The 25000-nt window shown below is 39.1% G+C and overlaps 1 protein-coding gene across 1 annotated transcript in view; it reads left to right on the top strand.

Moving 5' to 3' along the window:
* pparg (peroxisome proliferator-activated receptor gamma) overlaps positions 1-25000 on the top strand; it is a 65244-nt gene that overhangs the window by 23150 nt on the left and 17094 nt on the right. The window contains exons 2-3 of the mRNA XM_067432157.1: positions 11059-11385; positions 12102-12271. Of these exons, the coding sequence (XP_067288258.1) occupies positions 11059-11385; positions 12102-12271 (497 nt within the window). The remainder of the gene's footprint in view (positions 1-11058; positions 11386-12101; positions 12272-25000) is intronic.

The raw sequence follows: 25000 nt of genomic DNA, 5'->3' as shown, positions 1-25000 counted from the left end.
TTTTTTTGATTCGACAACCTTTATTAAAATATTATTAAAAGATTTTGTAAGCATATTGGGTAATTGTGTGTTTTATTTGTGATGACGCAGCCAAATAGTGCTATTTTCATGATTTATCACATTTTTTATGTGGTTCAGATACAATAATATTTTGAGTTTCTATTTATTAAACTAATTTCCTTCATTGTATCAACTCAAATTTTTAATTTCAATAAACTCACAATTTTAAGGCAACCAGGTTACTTACTTTTTTAAGTTAAACCAACAAAAAACACCACACATTTTTTACAGTGTGAACCACATAAATAAAAAAATAAAAAAGTGATGAATCATCAAAAATGTGCATGTTTCATTGCATTATTGCAAATAAAACACAATTACACAATATTCTTACAAAATCTTTTAATACTATTTGAATAAAGGGTGATGTACATTTTCAAAAATGTTCATTGTATCAACTCAAATTTTTAATTTCAATGAACTCAAAATTTTACGGCAACCAGGTTACTTTCTTTTTAAATATTTTTTTTACAGGACCTAAACTGAGAACATGAAGTGTAGTGTGAGTTGTGTTTCAGGCTAAGAGGAAATGTCTCTAAATTTAACAGAAAATGTCCTGCAAGAAAATCACCGGTACCTTTCCCGTTTCTCTGTGGATTTTCCTCTGACGGTGTGTTAATAAACGGAAAATCCTGAACTATCTTCACGCAGCTCAAGTCAACCAAGCACATTCGTGGTTTATTCACACTCAAAGCTGGCATGATTTCACATCGTACCTCATGAGGAATAAAAATGAGACCCATTAGTGCACATCTACGGCGTTTCTGAGAGAAACATTTTCTTTGTGTTTCACAGAAACAAACAACAGGGTAAATACTGAGAGGAGTCATACGTTTGAGCCAGGCTTTTGGTTCCGTATGATCAAGTTGAGTTTTGAGAAATGCACAAAATAAGAGTTACACCCTTTGATCAGATGTTGAGCCGCGTTATCATTCGGAGAATCGGCATTGGCAAAGCTTTGAGGAAACAGAAGCCGTTTCTCTGCTGCGATCAGAAGCCTTGAGGATGAATGTGGCCGAGCAGGTTCTTCTGGTGCGCTCCAGCTCTTTACAAATCACATTTAAACAAACTGGAGCTTAAAATCCGGCCTCCGTATTCAATTTTATGAATTACACTACAAAAAAACGCTCTTCTTACTCTTGTTTCTAGTCTAAATATCTAACAGTTCTTAAATCAAGATGCATTTACTAGATCAGTAAAACCACATGAGATATTTTTTCTTGTTTTGTTGGAAATAAAATCTAAATGAAGAGAGTTTTTGCTTAAAGTATCTGCCAATGGGGTGAGAAAAATAATCTTATTTCTGATTGAAATCTGGTTTCTTGTTTCCAAACAGAAATAAGATTATTTTTCTGAAGAGATTATTTAAGAAGAGCATTTTTTGCAGTGTAATCTAGAAAATAGCCATTAAAAGCATGAAAGGATTAAGAGTCAAGAAGTCTTTCCACAGAACCCCAGTAAATGAATCTATTTTTGGGGCTGTGTCCGGCGCCCGCTCTTGCTCGAGCCGTTTTGTCAGAGACATGTGAAAATATTGTGGCTCACTTTTTTCTGGCTTGGCGTTTATTTGATGTTCTTAGGAAATATCAGTGAAAAACATCCCAATCCTGTTGCAATCGCGTCCCTGCGGAAAGCATTTCACAGCAGAGGCTCTGCTTGACTTTCTAACGTCAGTCTCAGTATCACACCGACTTTAACTCAGCCATTGGTGCTCTGTGCTGTAATTACACATCTCAATACTGAGTGATGATAATTAAACGGCCTTTCAAAAGTTTTTCATCTGTAAGATATTTGGTAGCACTTTATTTACAGTGTCCTTATATATATTGCATGCGTTTACTATAGTAATAACAGTAAATGATGCATAATTACACGCAACTAAACCAAACTCTAACCTTATAGTAAGGACATGTGATTCATTAATATTACTCAGCACTTCAGTATATAATCACACTGTAACAACGACAGCTTAAAATAAAGTATATCCAGATATTTTTATATTTTCAGAAATGTCTTATGCTCACCAAGGCTGCATTTTGTTTAAATAAAATTAAATAAAAAACTGTATTTTTGTGAAATATAATTAACATGTAAAATATGTTTTCCATGCGAATAATGTCCAGACTTATTTTGTTGCTTTTCGTGCACACAAAACTATTGGCAAAAGATCATTTATGTGTAAAGCTCCAAAAGACTGGAATAATTTACCTGCTGATATTAGGTCTATTACATCTTTTAGGTTGTTTAAACAATCTTTATTATCCCTTTTTAAGGTTGCTTGTACATGTTATCATTGATACTGTCACTGTTATTCACTGGTTTTGCTAATATTTTCTATATTTGTATTTTATTTATAATGGTATTTTTTTGTACTTTGTTTTTTTTTTTGTGGTGTAAAATGTATTTATTTATTTATATCATTTTGTATTATTATTACATGTATAATTGTTTTTGTTGTTATTGTGCGCTTTGTTTTGTTTTGTTGTTAATTGTATTTGTAATTGTTTTGTAACTATGTTTTGATTGTACATTAGGACCCCCTCGAAAACGAGATGGTACATCTCAAGGGGTTAATCCTATTAATACATTTCAATATATATTCCTGTACATTTTCAGCGTCATTACTGCAGTCTTCAGTGTCACATGATCCTTCAGAAATCATTCTGCTAATAATAATAATAATAATAATTTATGATTATTATCAATGTTTTTCAGGATTATTTGATAAATATAAAGTTCATAAGAACAGCATTTATCTGAAATAGAAACTTTTCTAACATTATAAATGTCTTTACTGTCACTTTTGATCAGTTTAGTGTGTCCTTGATGAATAAATGTATTATTACATTTATAACAATAAATGTATCCCCCCCCCCAAAAAAAGTAATAATAATAAAAAATGCATATATATAAAATATATGATAAGTATATATGTGTGTATATATATATATATATATTCTTACTGACCTATAACTTTTGAATGGTAGTACAATGTTGCAAACGAGTCTATTTCAGATAAATGCTGTTCTTATGAACTTTATATTTATCAAATAATCCTGAAAAAATGTTTTCAACACTGATATGATAATAATCATAAATGTATTAAAAATCCTCATATAAGAATGATTTCTGAAGGATCGTGTGACACTGAAGACTGGAGTAATGGGGCTGAATATATTCAAATACAGATATTTTACATTTTAATAATATTTTACAGTATTACTGTTTTTTTTGTTTGTTTGTTTTATAAAACGAATGCAGCCTTGGTGAGACTTCTTCTAAAAGCATAAAGAATATTAGATCAAAAGTGTGTGTGTGTGTGTGTGTGGGCTTGTTTTTGTGACATATGAGGACACAAATGTGTATAATGCCATGTGTATGACACAGGTATTACAGAAGAGGGTGAAATATGAGGACATTACCCATGGCCCCACTTTACAAAAGGCTTATAAATCACACAGGAGGAGTTTTTATGAGAAAGTAAAAATGCAGAATGTTTCCTGTGATGGGTAGGAGCTGTGTGTGTGTGTGTGTGTGTGTGTGTGTGTGTGTATGTGTGTGTGTGTGTGTGTGTGTGTGTGTGTGTGTGTGTGTGTGTGTGTGTGTGTGTGTGTGTGTGTGTGTGTGTGTGCGTGTGTGCGTGTGTGCGTGCGTGCGTGCGTGCGTGTGTGCGTGCGTGCGTGCGTGTGTGCGTGTGTGTGCTTACTATAGGCTTTAAGGTTAGTTGTAACATGTAACAAGGACACTATAAAATAAAGTTAACCGTTTAGTCACCGAAACACAATGTCAGTTCTCTACACCGAGAAAAAGCTTCTCTGAAATGTGACTGAATCAACCAAAACACAGCGATATACACCAATAAAACTGGCCCAGATGCATCTGCCGTTCTAAACTCCATGTTTAGTCTGACATTCAGAGCAAGATCAGACTTGGCTGAAGGACGCGGTTGGCTCACGTGCTGTTTGTTGTCTTTTGTTAAGATACAAGGCATTAACTTGACAATTTGTCATGTATTGTTGCGTTCACCTCGCACGTCATATCAATGCAAACATTTCGGGCCAATGAAATGTGCTGTGATTCTCAGAGATTTACGTAATAGATATATTCCACATTCACAGAAAAACACTGTGGTGTGCAGAAAAAAAAACACCATACCAGTTTGACCTTATATTTCACTGGGCTTGTGGTTTAACCAAAATATCTCAAGGTTTTCAACCACTTGAGTCAGAGGAGAGTTAAGCTAAATTTCATTTGCCAACTAGAGCAAATGATGTTTACCACATTTCAAAACGGGCATGTTATGAACGGAAACTTCCCTAAGAATAGACAGTTCTTCAGCTCACTATATGAAGAAAATCTCTCCCTCCTGAATAAAGACAATTGGTCGCGGGTTGATCGTCGGGTTGATCGTCGGGTCGATCGCGTTCCGATCGGAATATGTTGGTATTTTTGGGAAGACATCAGGAAGCTTTCCAAGCTGGAATCCCTCATGTTTAGAATGAACTGAAAGCTGCTGTTCCAGTCGGCTGATGAAAGATTTCTGGGTGTGAAACCTTTACATTTAAAGCTCTTTGTGTCATCCAGACAAGACCAGAACTGCCAAATCTATGTGAGCTGTAGTTTCATCCACGGAGAGCCGTTTATTGTCTACTTTAGTGGAGGAACGTGTGGTTTTACACAACCGTCGACCTTCATTATATAACGCATTTCGCACGGGTCGATAGAGGAATGAACTGTTTGTGAAGCCATTGATGGGTTAACCATGTTAGACTTCGGTTTATTATCATCTGCAATCTTTACTCTGTGGCACTTTCTCTCTGAAGCTGTGTTGTAGTCTATATTTGGCACGTCTGCCTCAATCTAAACCTTACAGAAGCGTCCTAAAAATGAATGAGTGACACCCATAGGGACTCAAACACACACTAACCCATCCGCTTTACTGGCAGGTGACTCTACAAACAGTGTAATACAACGCCTGCGAGGGATTGGCCGTGCTATTGAGAACAGAAGATTTACAGCCAAACCTGAGCTCTGATTAAACACACAAAACCTGTAGAAGGACTTATATACAGTAGAGAGGAAAGATGGCCTGTAAACAAATTAATATATGTATTTTGATGAATATTGAATGTTGATTATTCCTCATATTCTCCAGTGTTGCGGCTCCTCTCTTCCCAGTCTGTCAGTAACTCTGTTTAGTTCCTGAAGCCCCTCCTTCTGAAAGCACACTGTGCTCTGATTGGTCGGCTGGAGCGGTGTGTTGTGATTGGTGTTTGGGAAATGCCCCGCCCAGCATTAATTATCATAATGAGGAATATTGTGAGGTGTTGGTTAACTCAAGATGGCGGCGTTTCAGGAATTCAGGAACACTGACACTAGCCCCTTTCACACTGCGATTCCGGCAAACGCACGGATAATGTGACCCGGCATTTGTTCCCGGGCCGCTAGATTTGGTCCATTCACACTGCCAGCGAAATACCGTAATATGTGCGCTTTCACACAGAACCCGTAACGGTCCCGGGTCGAGTTGACACGTGACATCCTGATGTGACGTATAACGGCGAGCGATCTCCGCTTCAGCGCGGATAGTAAGGAGCTCCGTGGTCTCGACTTGTGTCCAGTTTGCGCACATTTCTGCTTGTTTAATTTTAGTTTCTTTTGTATACGAACACTCTCTGCGTTTAAAACACAGACGAGCTCTTCTGGCACTGCAGGGTTGTGTTATTGAAAAAACAAGCTCTAGGAGTCGCACGATAACTACGTACACGTTGCGGCATTTGTTTCGGCTTTTGTTCACACAGCGCTCGTCCCGGGTCGAATACCGCAATATTACTAGAGCCCCGACCCGGGTTCAGTTCGGTAATCAATCCGGGGACGTGGTTGCGTTCACACAGAAGGCGACCCGGCAATGTTAGGCCGGGGACACACTGCAAGCGTGCCGTGAGCGTCTCGGCTGCGTGGCGTGTCCGTTTTTATTTCGGCTCCCATGTTAACCGGTTAGCGCTTGCATACTGCCTGTGTCAGCCGCGCGGAAAACGCGTGCATGCTTCAAATAGAAGATAGGCCTATTTTTCACGCGACACGCGAGCGTGTTGGAAGCGTTTCTAGGCAAAACAGCATAGGAAAAGATGTTTATATGCTATTTTGACACGAATACATATTAATAAATGACATTTTCATGTTTGAAAGTCTGTAGGTTAACATAAATGCAGATATAGGCCTACTTGTAATAATAAAAAACAACATAATTATCAATTTTGAAATATTAAACCTGTCAATACAGAACGAAATATTCTGTAGCCTATTTTGCCGTCAATACCATAGATATGTATGGTCAATATGCTACTGCCGACGTTGTCTTTGCTGTATCAATAGGCAATATATTTATATTTAACATGGAGTATAGGGCTTCCCAGCAGCAGCAGCGCCGCGTCAGACACGCTTCTGGTGTGCAAAGACAGAGAAAACGCCAGGCAGCCGCCCCGCGGATGACACGCAGCAGAAACGCCACGCTTGCAGTGTGTCTCCGGCCTTACGGGAATATTGCGGGTCTGACGTGGAGTGTGAAAGGGGCTACTGATAGAGAGAATGATTTCTGCACCATTATGTGCAAATAATGCAAATAATATTTGTTAAACCGGTTTCGTGAAGACTTAATGCTGGTGATGCTCAAACAAACACATCGGTGTTTTGAAAGCATGCAACGTTAGGCTTTTCTGGGAAATACAGACCATAGTACGCTCAAATGTTTGGGGTCAGTATAATGTGGTTATCTCAGCATATTAAAGATTTCAACAGTGAATAAATCACACACTTTGCCGTTAACTCTCTCAGCTATTGTGAAGTATTGTGTGAGTAACTCAAGTTGAGCTGCTTTGACCTGCTTCCATCTCCTCTAGTCTTGTGATATCTGAGGTGTCGACTCTTCAGAAACACTGGAGCCCTTTGGCCTGATTTGGTGTCTTGATCTCTCTGAGCGAATGTTTCCTCTGATGACACTCAAGGCGTTTGCACAATTATGCTGATATCCTGTACAAAACTGTGCATTTGTGTTTATCAGGGACAGTAAAACAATAATTATCATTTACACTATCGTATCAATGTGGCAGATTTAGCCAGAACTGGACATTTTCATCTGCCGTCGATAGGCATTCTGCCGAATCACACAGGGTCAATCCCGAAACATATTAAACCAAGCAGTAGAGCTAATAAAATACATTGAAATTTGACATCTTTTAAAAATGCATTAAGTATATTCCAGTCATTGATTGCTCCATATGCAAAATGACTATGATTTTACCATGGTAAATGATCAGGTAACACTTTATTTTAGAGTGATCTTGTTGCATATATTACATGTATTTGCCGTAGTAATAACAGTAAACTATGCATTATAACAATCAACTAACACTAAACCAAAACCCATAGTCAGTATATGTGGTTCATTAATTTTACTCAATAATTAAATATATAAGCATGCTATAATGACACCTTAAAATAAAGTGTAACCAATTATTATAATTAATACAGTTGGGGTTAGTACTGTTATATTAATAACATTTGAATAATAAATAACACTTAAGGTGTCCTTGTGTAAATCTCACATGGATTTACTACTGTAATAACACGCTGTAAAACAAATATTGTTGGTTTAACTTTAAAAAGTAAGTAACCTGGTTGTCTTAACATTTTTAGTTTTTGAAAAAAATTTTTTGAGTTGATACAATAAATGAAATTAGTTTAATAAATAGAAACTCAAAATATTATTGAATCTGAACCACATAATAAATGTGATAAATCATGAAAATACCACAATTTGGCGTGTTTCACTGCTTCATCATAAATAAAACACATATTATTGCCCAATATGCTTACAAAATCTTTTAATAATATTTGATTAAAGGTTGTCAATTCTCAAAAATTTTCATTGTATTATCTCAAATTTTTAATTTCAATCAACTTTAAATTTTAAGGCAACCAGGCAACTTATTCTTTAATTTATTACAGTCCAGTAAATTATGCATAATTACAAGCCACTAACACTAAACCCATAGTAAGTGTGTGTAGTAAATTAATACTATGCCTTATTTGTGTAAATACACTCTGACAACGGCGCAGGTTACACTTTATTTTAAGGTGTCCGTGTTGCAGTGTATATTCCAGTACTGAGTAATAATTAACTACATGTTATTACTATAGGGTAGGATTTGAATTTGGTTATTTGCATGTAATTATGCATAATTTACTGTTATTACTATAGTAAGTACATGTAACACGAGTAGCAAGGACACTGTAAAATAAAGAGTTAACAAAAAAACTTCCAAATGTTAATGATTCTTCTCAAGATTTGTTGATTTTTGGGACATCAGCCAAAATGTGAATTAAAGTAAAATAAAAACGTTTTGTTTGTCAATTTTGTATTTAGTTTATTACACTGTAAAATCAAATTAGTTAGACTTACTTTAAAAAGTATGTTGTGCTGACAAATGCTCAGTTAGTATAGTTCACTCACACAAGAGCTCTAGTAACGACAGAAGGGCTGAGAGCACTTGATCATTGATTTTGAATTTAATTTAATTGTTACCATTGTTGTGTTTTGCATGCTTAATGTTGAAGTGTGTGTGAGTCATGATCGATTGTAAGATATTGTCACTAATATAGAGGGATTATATCAATCTGATTAAAGGTTGCCAGGGTGTTTGTGACGTAAGTGTTTGCAACAAATTTTAAAAGAACGTTATTTGATATGAAATATAGTAATGTTATGTCACACACACACACACACACACACACACAATACACAATACCCTTCCTTTGAAACCAAATACCTGTGATTTCTAATTGCATCGTTGCATCATTAGGAAGAGAAGGACAATCATCTAAATGAACTTCAAGACACTGATCCCCATAATGGTGACTACTAAGAAAAACATTTTAGATTTAGACTTTAATTTTTATCCCACCGACGTTTTTGCTTGACCAAACGGCACTCGAAGCAATCCATTAATCATAACTTGGGTTTTCTGAGTCAACAAGGCATAGTATGTCAATAGTAGAGATTTTTAAGACATTAAGTAACAACATGTCCTCTAACTAATATGCGTATATCGGTCGTTTGTCACTTCCTTATAATACGACCCACAGGAGCGTTTACTAAAGCTGTGCTCCTGTCAGCACGACACTTCCATTTTAAAGCATTTTCCCCTTTATCTGCGTAATATTTCAGGTTTTGCAGAGCTCAGTTGGTAAAGCATGTCATCATGTGATCGTGAGTTCGATCCCAGGGAACACATGCGCTCATAAAGTGTGTGTGATCTATAAATCTCTGAGTAGGTTTAGGGATGGTGTGGCTGTAGTTGTAAATTAAAAACAATATTTTTGATGAATGGAAATATGACAAATGGTGGTAAAAAGTCCACACACTGCATTAAAATGAACACGCATTTTGATTGGTAACGACAGTCATACGTCACGTAACGCGACACTGTCATTATTTTTACGCCAGCTAGAGGGCGCATGACTTTAAAGCGTAAATATAGGTCGTAATAAGGTGCTTAAAAAAGACATATAGAGTCGTATTTTTTGGGAAGACAGGTTGTTAAGTAAAGTTAACTAAACTATATTTTTTATGAGGAGTGTTAGACAAACTGAACAAAAGACAATTGAATCATTCGCTCAAGAGATTCGTTCAAAAACACTGATTCATCCAGTAATGGAGCAAGTGAAGTCTTGACTCGCTCATAAACACTGAACAATTTAGACCCATATAAAAATACACTTTAAAAACATCCCGCAGTCATTCTCAGTGTATATTATATTTTGGCCCAAATCACAAACGCTGTGACGCACAAACATGATGTATCCTGGGAAAAGACGGCGGGCTGAGAATGATCCTGTTGTGTGTTGATGTTGTCTAGAACACAGATTTGCCTTTGCTCTTCTTACTTAGAAATGTTGTCTTGTTTCTAGTCTAAATATCTAACAATTCTTAAATAAAGATGCATTTACTAGATCAGTAAAATGACTAATATATTTTTCCTTGTTTTCTTAAAAATAAAATCTAAATGAAGTGAGTTTTTGCTTAAAACAGGCAAAATGATCTGCTAATGGGGTGAGAAAAATAATCTTATTTCTGATTGAAATCTTGTTTCCGTCCCAATCAGAAACAAGATTATTTTTCTCACCCCATTGGCAGATCATTTGGCCTGTTTTAAGCAAAAACTCTCTTCATTTAGATTTGATTTCCCCAGAAAACAAGAAAAAATATCTTATCTCATTTTACTTGATTTAAGAATTGTTAGATATTTGGACTAGAAGCAAGAAAAAAATACTAAATAAGAAGAGCAATTTTTGCAGTGAAAACCATTTAGACCCATATAAAAATACACTGTAAAAACATCCCGCAGTCATTCTCAGTGTATATTATATTTTGGCCCAAATCACAAACGCTGTGACGCACAAACATGATGTATCCTGGGAAAAGACGGCGGGCTGAGAATGATCCTGTTGTGTGTTGATGTTGTTACACTGCAAAAAATGCTCTTCTTACTCAGTATTTTTGTCTTGTTTCTAATCCAAACATCTAATAATTCTTAAATCAAGATGCATTTACTAGACAAGTAAAAGTAATTGTCTTGTTTTGGGGAAAAATAACTCAAAATGAAGAGAGTTTTTGCTTAAAATAAGATAAATAATCTGCCAATGGGGTGAGAAAAATAATCTTGTTTTCTGTTTGAATTAAGATTATTTTTCTCACCCCATTGGCAGATTATTTATCTTATTTTAAGCAAAAACTCTCTTCATTTTGAGTATTTTTCCCAAAACAAGACAATAATTTTGACTTGTCTAGTAAATGTTTCTTAATGTAAGAATTTTTAGATATTTGGACTGGAAACAAGACAAAAATACAAAGAAAAGCATTTTTGCAGTGTTGGTGTTATTGGTGTTGTCTAGAACCCAGATCCGCCTTTGGCCTCATTCTGGCTCTGTGTTTGGCAGATATGGTGGACACTCAGACGTTTGCCTGGCCCGTGGGATTTGGCCTGAGCGCTCTGGATCTGGATGAGCTGGAGGACAGCTCGCACTCGATGGACATGAAGCCCTTCACCACGCTGGACTACGGCTCCATATCTGGCATCGAGTATGAGCCGAATGCGGCCCAGAGCGAGACGCCGCACATGATGGATCTCACACACATGTACAGCTACAGAACGCAGGAGAACTTTAGGACGCAGGAGAACTTTAGGACTCAGGAGAGCATCTACAGAGCTCATGAAAGCAGCTTCGGCCCCGAGGACAGCGGATACAGAGCACACCATTCACAGAGTAATCCTGACCATAACTCTCACAAGGCTCTTCTTACTCTGGCATTTGTCTTATTTTTAGTCAACTACGAACACTACGTCATTCTTAAGTTATATCTTAAAGGGTTATACACCCAGAAATGAAATGTCTGTCATTAACTCCTCTCCCTAATGTCGCTCCACACCCGTAAGACCTCCGCTCATCTTCACACACAGTTTAAGATATTTTATATTTAGTCCGAGAGCGTATGCAAGTGTATGCACACTATACTGTCCATGTCCAGAAAGGGAATAAAAACATCATCACAGTAGTCCATATGAGACATCAGTGGGTTAATTAGAGTCTCTTGAAGCATCAGAAATACATAGGAAAATAGGAAAAATATTGAAAGTCTTTGGTCATTTTTTGAGCATGATGCTAATGGTCTAATCTGATTCAATGATGTATGCTAAGCTAATGTTAAAAGTGCTACCATCAGATACAGAGATCAGCTGAGTGGATTCACTCAACTGTTAAACTCTAAAGGAATTGGAAAATAAGCCTACTTTCAAAAATAGTGGAGTGTTCCTTTAAGTCCCTTCTGCTTTTTCTTTTAAAAACATGAGCAATGTGTATTTTTAATTATTGAGAGAACTATTCATACAACTCTTTTAGTTTTCCCGTTATAGATAACAGGATAAATAAGTAGCATTGTGCTTTGATTAGACGCTCATCCTGCTTCCTTTGCTCCGTTCCAGACTCGATCAAACTGGAGCCCGAGTCTCCTCCGCAGTTTGCCGAGAACAGCCTGGCCTTCTCCAAAGCTCCCGAAGATCCGTCCGCCTCCGTGCTGAACATCGAGTGCCGTGTGTGTGGAGACAAAGCCTCGGGCTTCCATTACGGCGTTCATGCCTGCGAGGGCTGCAAGGTACGGCTTCTCTCGCTCTTAAAGGGATAGTTCACCCAAAACTGAGCCTGTGGTGTTTATCTGCTGACCCCAGGGCATCAACATGTAGGTGTGTGTGTCTCTTCAGGAGAACACAAATGAAGATTTTTAACTCAACCGTTGCTGTGTGTCGGTCATATAATGATGTGAATGGGGAACAATTCTATGAGAGCAAAACAAACACATGCTTAGACAACACACACACACACCCTGCTGCTCGTGACGACACACTGATGTCTTAAGACACGAACCGATCGGCTTCTGAGAGAAACACAACAGTATTTGTGTTATTTTTACCTCATATCAGACGAATCTCATCTAGTGTTCCCATCCGCTATTACTGCCGTCTGGTGAGAAGGCCCTGAAATATATTATAATAATAGATTTTTATTTATAACGCACTTTTCCTTCCGAAGAATCTCAAAGTGCAACAATGGAAAAAGGGAAAAAATAACAAAATGAATAAAGGGTAGAAATAAAGAAAAATACTACACATAAAAGCCTTTCTGAACAGAAAAGTCTTCAGTTCAGCTTTAAACTGGTAGTTTAAAATATATATATATATAGATTTCTCATTAGCGCCTGAGAGGATCGGCCAAATGCGGAATCTACATAATATATATCGATGATCGTACCAGAGAAAAATCTGCTTGGGACGAAAACAAGAAACAAGATTTCAATCAGAAATCAGATTATTTCTCTCACCCCATTGGCAGATCATTTTGCCTGTTTTAAGCAAAAACTCACTTCATTTAGATTTTATTTTCAACAAAACAAGAAAAAATATCGGTAACACTTTATAATTTTAATTAATCATTTATAAAGCATTAATAGACATTAATAGGCAGTTTATAAATACAGATATAAATGATTTGTTCTTGATTTATAATTATATCTATAATGTGTTTAATAATTGTATTTTCCTACTTTATGAATGATCAATTTATCATTCCTAAATGAAGTATTATTATTTAGTTGTCGTCAGTGGTTCATATGATCATTTCGAAAGTGTAAGTAAAGGGTTAATAAACTATTTAAAAGTACATTTATACATCTTACTATTTAGACATATAGTAACAGTTACTCAGTGTGTTAATAAATGAAAGATTAACATGTATTCCTACTCTAGTTCATGATTAATTCAGGTAGTTATAAAACATTTAGTAGTTGTCAGTTAACTATTTCTGCGAGCTCATCTAAAGTGAGGACTATTTAGGCCTCGTAAGGCTTTTACAAAGGCTCAGTTCTCTTTTTATTAACTCTTTTTATTTATTAATCTTTCATTTATTAACACACTGAGTAACTGTTACTATATGTCTAAATAGTAAGATGTATAAATGTACATTTAAATAGTTTATTAACCCTTTACTTACACTTTTGAAATGATCATATGAACCACTGACGTCAACTAAATAACTGCTCTGTAAATAATGTAATACTTCATTTAAAAATGATAAATTGATCATTTGTAAAGTATGAAAATACAATTGTTAAACACATTAATTATATATATAGCATAAAAATAAAGCATTTATAGTTGTATTTATAAACTGCATATTAATGTCTATTAATGCTTTATAAATTATGAACTAACTATTCACTAATGCTTAACTAATGCTTCAAAGTGTGTAGTTATTATAAAGTGTTACCAAAATATCTTATATCGTTTTACTGATCAATGCATCTTGATTTAAAAATAGTTAGATATTTAGACTGGAAAAAAGACTAAATTAATAAGTAAGAAAAGCATTTTTTGCAGTGTTAATTTATTGTAAAAGTTAAACTACCCTTTGTTCTGAAATAAATGGCCTTTTTGAAAGGACGCCTAGACTTTTCTTGATATAAAAGCTCACAGAAGCTTCATTTTTGAGCGTATCATCCTTAAATTTGAATCAAAACATGATCAGACGTTCAGTTTTATATTTAGATTATTTTCAGGGCCTTAACATTTAAAGTCTCATTAATTTTTCCCAAAGTGAATTTCAATAAAATGTCACTTACATGTGTCTCTTGTTTTGCTCTGTTTCTATACTACGTTGAGTTATTATGAGTCTTGAGTAACACAATTTCAAGTGATTAGATTAAAATAAGACCAGATTTACGAATATAGACCATAGGGTTTAAAAGCTGCGTATATTTTTATTTGGTTATGTCGTTTTCAGAAAATTCTCAAAAATGGGGTCGCAAATTAAGAGGATTTATAAAAATAACTTTTTTTATTGAAAATGTTCTCAGCCAATAAACCCATAAGTATAGCCAATTTAAGTTTGGAAACAATATATTGTATTTATAATGTCACACTTACTATTTATCTAACAGTTTAAATGTCAAATATATAGATTGATTTTAGAAAGAGGGTCCGTCATAAAAGGTTCGTCATATTTGGGGCACCATAAAGCTTGAAAACCCCTGAATTAGAAGATCTTGGACCTTTTGCGAAGCTGGACTCAAACGCACAGGCATTGCGTGTTACAGTGGCAGATTTTACTGCTGAGTCTGCGTGTCTAAATCTAATTAGTCTTAAAAACAGCGTGCAAACCGATTGCCTTAAAAAGACAAGTAAAGTGAAATAGGAAGAGTAAGTTGTGCTGACAAATGCTCAGTTAGTATAGTTCACTTACACAAGAGCTCTACTAACGACAGAAGAGCTGAGAGCACTAATTTATTAATAATAAATATTTAATTGTTACCATTGTTGTGTTTTGCATGCTGAGTCTGTGTGTCAGCAACAAAAAGCTAAAAGATCATTATTTGACATGAAATATAGTTATGTTACATATCACTCATTATATATATATATATAAAAAATGAGTGACTACTTCACTGTTCACTGCACTATATCACACAATACAAAGGTATTTTCATTTAGTCTTTATTTACAAGCTTGGACACCACATGCGGCTATTGCCTGACCACGAACAGGAAACCTACTTGCATTTTTTCATTCATCAATGTCACGAGGTCCTGCTGTTTGTTTGTTTTTTAACAGTTAAATTTTGGGCAAAAAGTGTTTTGTAACGCAACCGTTTCTGAAAATGTACCGACTAAAATATTACAGAAAATCGATTAGTAATGCATTACACTACCGGGTTACAGCAAAAAGTAATATGTTACTGTAATGCATTACTTTTGTAGCGCGTTACTCCCAACACTGTATATAAAATACTTCCCTTCCTTTGAAACCAAATACCTGTGATTTCTTATTGCATCGTTACATCATTAGGAAGAGAAGGACAATCATCTAAATGAACTTCAAGACACTGATCCCCATAATGGTGACTACTAAGAAAAACATTTTAGATTTAGACTTTAAAATGATATGAGAGAACATTTTACGAATGTTTATCCACCACATTACCTTTTATTTAAACCTAAATAAGAAAGCCATTGTTGGTTCGTCTGTCAGTTGGCCGGCCGTTGTTGCTGTGTGCAGTGTGTAAAGGAAAATAAAAATAGTTTTACCCTCCTGCTGACTAGTGTCGTGCCCCTCCCAACCCATTCACACACACACACACACACACACACACAGAGATGATTCGACTATCAGTCGACCATAGAGAGATTCGACAATTCTATTCGAATGTGTAAATCATTAGTCAGGTACACCCCTAATATATATAGATATAATATTATATATAATTTCTAGAGAGAATTACAATAATATAAATGCAGTTTAAGAGCCCAACCAAAGGCCACACTGATCCCCATAATGGTGACTTCAAACTAAAACATTTGATGAAAATAGTAAACATTAGTTTACTAAGTCGGCTTCTGTGATGCTATCTTAAATATTGTGCTGATGATTGAACATTAAAGATGACTTTAGGAAACGAGTGAATGCCAACAGAGAAAGACGTGGAGGACGTGAGGGAAAGTCTATTAAAAACTGCCTCGCCTCAAAAACAGTTTTTGCTTGACCAAACGGCACTCGAAGCAATCCATTAATCATAACTTGGGTTTTCTGAGTCAACAAGGCATAGTATATCAATAGTAGAGATTTTTAAGACATTAAGTAAAGTTAACTAAAACGTGTTAGTTAGAACCACCGCTGGATTTTATCAGTGTTGGGGAAGTTACTTTACTCTTTACTTGAAAAAAGTAATCTGATTACATGACCCGCGTTACCCTGTTAGTGATGTCTTTTAAAAAATATGCATCTGAAAAATAAATAAAACCCACCGTAAGTCCTGCGGTCAGTAAAGCTGGCCATATTTATGGTATATAGGACCGATTTGTACAATTAAGTAAAGACATTAAGTGAACTAAAATGTGTTAGTTAGAATCACTGCTGGATTTTACAATGACTCCTTACAAAGACTCCTGTGGTGTTCAAACTCACCACTTTTCACTTTCCAGCTCAGATCTTTAACCAGCACACCACAGCACCCACACACACACACACACACACACTCACGTTTGATAGAGAGATGCATTAATACCCTGAAGACGTGAGGCTCTTCCAGTCATTCTGACAAATTTAGAGCATCGAATTCATTCTCAGACATGCAGATAAGGGCTGAAAATGCCCTGCATGATGCACACAAATATGTCTGTCACTTCAACCGCAAAACCCTCGGCAAGTTTCCACTGTGGCAGAAATATGTATGGGCAGAAAGATATGTCTCAATAAGAATAATCATTTGAGTGGGTGACCCAGACATCTCAGGTGCTCACATCTCCCACACACTGTGGTTTTCATGATACATCTCTCAGACACTTAAAAAGAGCTCCACGTACACGCTTAACACGGTCTTTAAACAAATTTATTATATACGCTACCGTTCAAACGTTTGGGGTCAGCCATTTTTAATACTTTTATTCATCGAGGGCGCATTAAACTGACATTTATAATGTGACAAATGATTATATTTCCAATAAAATGCATCAACAAAGAATCCTAAAAAAAATGTTTAACACAAGCGTTTTCCACACTGATAATAATCATAAATGTGTGTTGATCATCAGATCCTCAAATGAGAGTGATTAGTGAAGGATCATGAAAGATTAGAGTAATGATGATGATGAGCGCAGGAATAAAACACACTTTACTATATAATCGCATAGAGGAATATTTCACTGCTTTACTGGAGTTATGAGCAGAAGAGACTCTCTCAGAAACATTAAAAATCTAACCAACCCCCAAAATGATGATAAATTCAGCTTTGATCACAGGAATAAATCACACTTTACTATATATTCACATAGAGAACAGATGATTAACACTGGAGACTGTCTCACTGTTTTTAAATCTATGTTTTATTGTAACGTTTGTGTGGATACCATCACGCAGAACATTTATAAAAAGCGTTGATGTGTGAGTTTGCAACAGGATGATCCTTTTAAAAAATGCAAATCTGGTGGCTAACCACATCCCCGCTCGCTGTGCTGCTTTCTCAAAATAATCAAAGGACTTCGCCAGAACTGCCTAATGCGTGTTTGTCTGAAAAACACACTTCGGAACGTGCTAAATTTGGGATGTTCCTACTATGGCTTCACTAAAAATGGTCCGACCACAAGAGAAGCTGGTATTGTTCCACGGCCCCGTCACTTAACAATGCCTAAAGATGGGTTCAGCCAACCAGGTTAACTCATTTATTCTTTAACAATACAAAGCCATGGTGTTGCACCTTACTATATATATATTTCTGGCCTCAATGTTTCTAAATTTAAAAGTGGAGTGATCGAGAGGCAGAGTAAATGCATGAAAAACATCCTCTTTTAAAGGCTCTTTCCTGTGTGCATAGTTCTCACATCGCTATGTATTTTTTTACAAACTAAAAATACTGCTTGGAGCGGGTCTTTGACTACACGAGTATATGAAAATGTCTACCAAAAATAGATAGTCAACGTCTTTTTTGCACCCTGTATTGTTTCCACTTTAAACACACCGATGGAAATCTGCTCTCGTTTAGACGCTGGTTTAGAAGCGTATTCGGCGTTGCACGTGGGTTTTCATAATATTTGCACATGCATTCTCCACTTATTAATGACCTTGTGTCAAGACTAACAAGAATTGTTTTCTGGCCAAAGTCCAAAGCAGGCCGTTCTTGTCTGTCTTAATGATACATGATTTAGATAAAAGCCTGCTATCATGAGAGCGCAGGTTATCTTTGGGTGCGTAATGACTCGACGGGCATGTTTGAATGGAAACCTCTCAAAGGGCCACTAGATTAAAGCATAACTAACTACCCAGCATTGATTTAAAGCTCTGAGGATTTCAATAAAGGCAGTGGCGGACAGTAGTGGAGTATTTTTACTTTAACTTCTTTTTCCAAGTACATTCTTTACCAGTGTTTTTCTTTGGAAAACGTTATTTCACTACATTCCGAAGCGTAATATATCACTGCAAAAAATGCAAAGGTTTTCTTACTTAGTATCTGTGTCTTGTTTCTAGTCAAACATTTCTAAAAAAATCTTACATTTAGAAATATTTACTAGACAAGCGAAAGTAATTGTCTTGTTTTGGGGGAAAATAACTCAAAATGAAGAGTTTTTGCTTAAAATAAGAAAAATAAAAAGGAGAATGATCTTGTTTTCTGTTTGAATTAAGATTATTTTGCTTATTTTAAGCGAAAACTCTTAATTTTGAGTTATTTTTCCCCAAAACAAGACAATTACTTTTGCTTGTCTAGTAAATACTTCTTGTTTTAAGAACTTTTTGATATTTGGACTAGAAACAAGACACAAATACTAAGTAAGAAAAGCATTTTTTGCAGTGTATTGTCATACTTTTTACTGCACTAAATTTCATAAATAAAAGTTGTTGTGTTTTTATATTTAACTCTTAATTACATTAAACATATACTGCTTTCTTACTTGTACTTGATTTAAAGTATACAGCACTACATTTTTATGTAATTAAGTATTAAATGATATTCAATATGAAACTCAGTGCAGTAAAAACTACAATATAATGTTTTGGGATGTTGTGCAGTAAAAGTTTTCCAAAGAAGAACACCGATAAAGTACGTAAACCTGAAAAGTAAAAGTACTTGGAAAGTAAAAATACTCCACTACTGTCCGCCTCTAAATAAAGTTAGCAGATTAGTAAAAATCTCTCATTATCAACCCATTAGTTTCTTACAGGTCGCTCTATGACATGCAGCGAATGGGATCTGAAGCTGAAAAATCTGAAAATAAAGAGGTTTTTACAGAGATGGCTTAGAAGAACCAGTTTTGGTTCCTCCACCTTTCAATGATCAGTTCTTTAAAGAACCATGAAGAGCATTTGAATAATCTGAATAATTCTTGACCATAAAGAAGTCATCCAGGAAGTTTGTTTGAGGAGCAGAATTCATGTTTACGGCTGTGACCTTATCATTGAGCTCCAGAAATGGATCCGTCTGATTTGTGAACAAATCCTTTTTCTGGTTTTGTGAAGTGAACTGACTGAACCAGTTCATTCAGGATCTCACAGAAATGGTTTGTTCACATATCACACATCGTGAGATTTAAATCTGTCTGTTCCCCACACAAATCTTTGTATTATTTCTGTTTTAGTTGGAGTTATTTTAGTACATCAAGTTTTTTTCATGGTTTTATTTTTATTTTCTGTTAACCCTGTATCGTACTTTTGTGTGCTTTTGAAGATGGACAGTCCCCATTCATTATAACTGAATGGAAAAGAGCAGCCGGTACGTTTTTCCAGATTTGTCCTTTTATGTTTTCATGGGAGTATGCATTGGTTTGGAATGACATGACGGTGAATAAGTGATGACAGAATTTTCATTTTTGTGTGAAATAAAAAAAAAAATTGGTTGAAGTCTGGCTGGTTAAAAAACAAACCTGCAAGCCTTTAGCGTAAGAAGCTTTGCCTCTGTGTGGATGACTATGTTTCTCCTGCTGCTCCTTCACTGCTAGGCTTCAGAGATATAACCCGTTTATATGGAAAGGATCTCACGCTGACCAGCTGAAGAGGTTACTGTAGCTTTACCCATTAATAGACTCGCTACTTCTCGCTAGCTTCAATAATCATAATGACGATCTTCACAGCAGATAATGCTTTACAGTCCAATCTGTTAGAGAGATACACATGGCAGTTTATCTGTCCAATAAAACACCTTACTCACCTGTTGAGTAATAAACACCATCATCTCTGGGTCACTTCTACAACATTTCAAACCCCTCGGTTCTCTTCATCTCCTAAAGCCAAGCTCATGTTGATTCGTGTTTTATTACGAACTCTGTCGCGTTCTCTTTTCTCCAGCAGACTCTCCTCTGTTCATGATGGTTTAAGAACAGATGATTCCCAGAAGTTGAAGATTAAGTGGCTCCATGTCAGCCTTTCTTGCTTGTTGTGACAATTAACCCTAAAACTAACTAACCTATCATTAATTAACCTCTGCCACTAACAAACCTCTGCCACTATCTAACCCCTGTCACTAATTAACACCTGTCATTAACATACCTATCACTAATTAACCTCTGTCACAAACTAACCTCTGCCACTAACTAACACCTGTCATCAACTAACCTATCATTAAGTAACCCATCACTAACTAACCCCTGTCACTAACTAACCCCTGTCACTAACAAACCCCTTTTATTAACTAACCCCTGTCACTAACTAACCCCTGTTATTAACTAACCCTTGTCACTAACTAACCCCTGTCACTAATTAACCCCTGTTATTAACTAACCCTTGTCACTAACTAACCCCTGTCACTAACTAACCCCTGTGTGATAAAGTTCGTTTGTGTAAGGAAGGAAGAGGACAAGGGGATCGGTTTGACTGCTGACGCTTCTCTTTATTAGAACAAAACTCAGTCTCTTCACACGGCTATTGCCCGTGTGTATTTCTCTCAGTCACTTCCGGGTTCCGGTTAAACGTTCCGCTTCCGGGTCAACGTGTCTCACAACTCAATGTCCGTGAGTGTGTGTGTGTGTCGCGTCAGCAGTCCCTCTCTCTCTCCTGGATCTCCGGTTCCACCTAGGTTTTATCCCCTCTCCGCGCTCATTACTGGAACGAGAGACAGGTGTTATTAATCTGCTTCCAACCCACTCACTTACCGCTCGTCCCGCGGCTCTCTCTCCCGCTGCAGACCTCGCTGAACCACGCCCCCCTTGCCACATACCCCCACCGCCCGACTCAGGCCGGGGAGCCGTCCGGCCTGCAGCCCCCCCCCCCCCCCCATTTCTGGAGAGGAAATCGGCCACAGCCATCTGAGCACCCGGCCTGTGGACCACCTTGAATTTAAACGGCTGAAGAGCTAGATACCAACGGGTGATCCGCGCGTTGGTATCCTTCATGCGGTGGAGCCATTGGAGAGGAGCGTGGTCCGAACAGAGGGTGAACTCCCGCCCCAGGAGGTAATAGCGGAGAGTGAGAACGGCCCATCTGATGGCCAAACACTCCTTCTCTATGGTGCTGTACTTAGCTTCCCTCTTGGAGAGCTTACGGCTAATGTACAGCACCGGCCGCTCTCCCCCCTCCACCTCCTGGGCCAGGACTGCGCCCAGCCCCCTGTCCGACGCGTCAGTCTGCAACAAGAAAGGGAGAGAAAAGTCAGGGGAGTGTAAAAGCGGCCCGCCACATAGAGCAGCCTTCACTTGGGTAAAAGCCTGTTGACACGGCTCCGTCCACTGGACCGTATCTGGTAGCCCCTTTCTAGTAAGATCAGTCAAAGGGCTGGTGAGGTCCGAATAATTTGGTATAAACCGTCTATAATATCCCGCCAGCCCCAAAAACTGTCTTACCTCCTTTTTGGTCTTGGGCCTCGGACAGGTTGCAATTGCGGCAGTCTTATCAATTTGGGGACGCACCTGACCATGACCCAAGTGGAAGCCCAGATACCTTACTTCCACCCGCCCAATCGCACACTTCTTTGGGTTGGCCGTGAGCCCCGCTCCCCTCAGCGACCTCAGGACCGCCCTCACATGCTGCATATGCCGCTGCCAATCGTGACTATAAATCACTATGTCATCCAGGTACGCAGCAGCATACGCAGCATGGGGGCGCAAAATCCTATCCATGAGTCGCTGGAAGGTTGCGGGCGCTCCGAACAAGCCGAAAGGAAGCGTGACAAATTGGTGTAATCCAAACGGCGTGGTGAAAGCTGTCTTTTCTTTGGACAATGGAGACAAGGGGATCTGCCAATAGCCCTTTGTTAAGTCCAGTGTCGAATAAAATCGAGCCGTGCCTAACCGATCAAGCAACTCGTCAACCCGCGGCATTGGATACGCGTCGAATTTCGACACAGCGTTCACCTTGCGGTAGTCCACACAGAACCTGACCGAGCCGTCTGTTTTGGGGACCAAAACTATCGGGCTCGCCCAGTCACTGTTGGACTCCTCGATTACTCCCATGTCGAGCATTGCGCCTAATTCTTCCTGAACTACTTTTTTCTTGTGTTCAGGCAAGCGATACGGCCGGCTGCGAACTACCACGCCCGGCTCAGTCTCGATATGGTGCTGAATCAAGTCGGTACGTCCCGGTAGGGGCGAGAACACGTCAGCGAACTCCGCCTGCAATTTTGATAAATCAGAGAGTTGTAACGGTGAGAGGTGATCTCCCCCAGGGGCCAGCGCGACTGATTGCGCTTTAATGCTCGCCTCTGGCCCGAGATCATCCTCTCCCCCGATCACCGTTGCCAACAACACTGATTCCACCTCATTCCATTTTTTTAGCAGGTTGAGGTGGTATATTTGACGTGCCCCGTTCCTATCGGATCGTATCACTTCATAATCGAGCTCTCCTATCTGTCGTGCGACCTCAAACGGCCCCTGCCACTTTGACATTAATTTTGAGCTCGACGTAGGGAGTAGAACGAGCACTTTCTCTCCCGGTGTGAATTTGCGTAGTTTTGTACCCCTGTTATATGACCGGCTCTGGCGGTCCTGGGCTTGCAACAAATTCTCCCTAGATAGCCGCCCCAAGGTGTGGAGTTTTGTTCGCAAGTCCATGACGTACTGAATTTCGTTTTTGGCCAAAGAAGGTCCCTCCTCCCAAGTTTCTCGTAGGACGTCCAGCACCCCCCGTGGCTGTCGTCCGTAGAGAAGCTCGAAGGGGGAAAACCCCGTGGAGGCTTGTGGAACCTCCCGCACGGCAAATAAGAGGGGTTCTAACCACCGATCCCAATTTTTGGCGTCTTCCTGTACGAACTTACGGATCATGGATTTAAGAGTGCGATTAAATCGTTCGACCAAGCCGTCCGTTTGTGGGTGATAGACGCTTGTTCGAATGGATTTAATGCCCAATAATCCGTAGAGTTCGCTCATCGTGCGTGACATAAACGCCGTGCCTTGATCAGTGAGGATTTCTTTCGGAATCCCCACTCGGGAGATCAGACGAAACAGTGCGTCCGCAACACTCTTCGCGGAGATGTTGCGGAGAGCCACTGCCTCCGGATATCGTGTTGCGTAGTCCACGATGACTAACGCAAAACGATGTCCGCGTGCGGATCGCTCCAATGGCCCGATGAGGTCCATCGCAATTCTCTCGAAGGGGACCTGCATTAATGGAAGGGGGCGCAATGGCGCTTTTGGGGCGGCCAGTGGATTCACCAACTGACATTCAGGGCAAGACGCGCACCACCTGCGCACATTGTCATGAATGCCTGGCCAAAAAAATCGGGTCATTAAGCGATTCAGTGTGGCCGCCTGCCCCAGGTGGCCCGCCATCGGGTTCGAGTGAGCCGCCTGGAAAAGCATTTCCCGGCGGCTCTTTGGTACTAATAACTGGGTTGTATCCACTTTTGTCTGAGTGTCTTGGGTCACTCGATACAACCGATCCTTAATTATGGCAAAATAAGGATACGTGACGGGCAACGCGGGTTGGAGAGACTGACCGTCGATAGAGCGGACCTGCTGAAATGCATGTTTTAGGGTCTCATCTTGAGACTGCTCCAGAGGGAAGTCATCGCGGTCCGAGAGAATCAGTCTCTCGACCCCGCTCGGTTCCTCTGAAGCTGTTCCCAAGGGTCCCGTATCAGTCTCGCCAACCTGCACTCGCACCGCCCCGTTCCTAGCCTTGTTTTCCCAAGCGGCATCCGCGCATAACGACCCCAATAATGCCGAAAAGGCGGGCCAATTCGTCCCCAGAATTAGCGGATGCCGGAGGTGGGGACTAACCGCCACCTCAACACTATGCTTTTTCCCCCTAAACTGTATCGTGACTGGGACAACCGGATATTCCACCACATCCCCGTGCACACACCGCACCTTAACCATGCGGCTTGTATCCAATGCCCCAGGCTGCATCAGGCTTTGATGGATCGAGGTTTGGTTACATCCTGAATCCACCAAGGCCTGATATGTACCCCCCTTGATACTTACAGGAATTTGGTACTCTCCTGCTTGATCGGGGGTGGTCCGCTGGACGTCCGGGATCCGGATCATTGTCCCGATGTCCATCCTCGGACATCGGTCCACAAAATGATCCGGATCACCGCACCGCCAGCAGGCCAGCCCAGGCTTACCCGCCACCCCTGCGGCGGGGAGTGGGTTGGAAAATGAGCGCGGGGAGGGTGTGCAACCGGAGCCATTATCACCACCCGCCCCCAGCGGCCCCGCCCCCCTGGGCGGAGCCCGCGAACTCCCGGACGGTCCTGGGCCCATCCCACCCCGACCTCTGGGGGGAACGCGAGGAGGGCCTGGAGGACGGGACCTGGGGAGAGGGACAGGGCGAGAGGGAGAGACAGAGGGGGGAGAGAGAGAGTGAGAAGTTAGTGAGGGCTCGCCGACCCCCGGGCACGCCACCAGGTGGTCCTCCGC

This window comes from Pseudorasbora parva, chromosome 22 (assembly GCF_024679245.1).
Source record: "Pseudorasbora parva isolate DD20220531a chromosome 22, ASM2467924v1, whole genome shotgun sequence".
NCBI lineage: Eukaryota > Metazoa > Chordata > Actinopteri > Cypriniformes > Gobionidae > Pseudorasbora > Pseudorasbora parva.
This window is presented reverse-complemented; position numbering and strand designations above follow the sequence as displayed.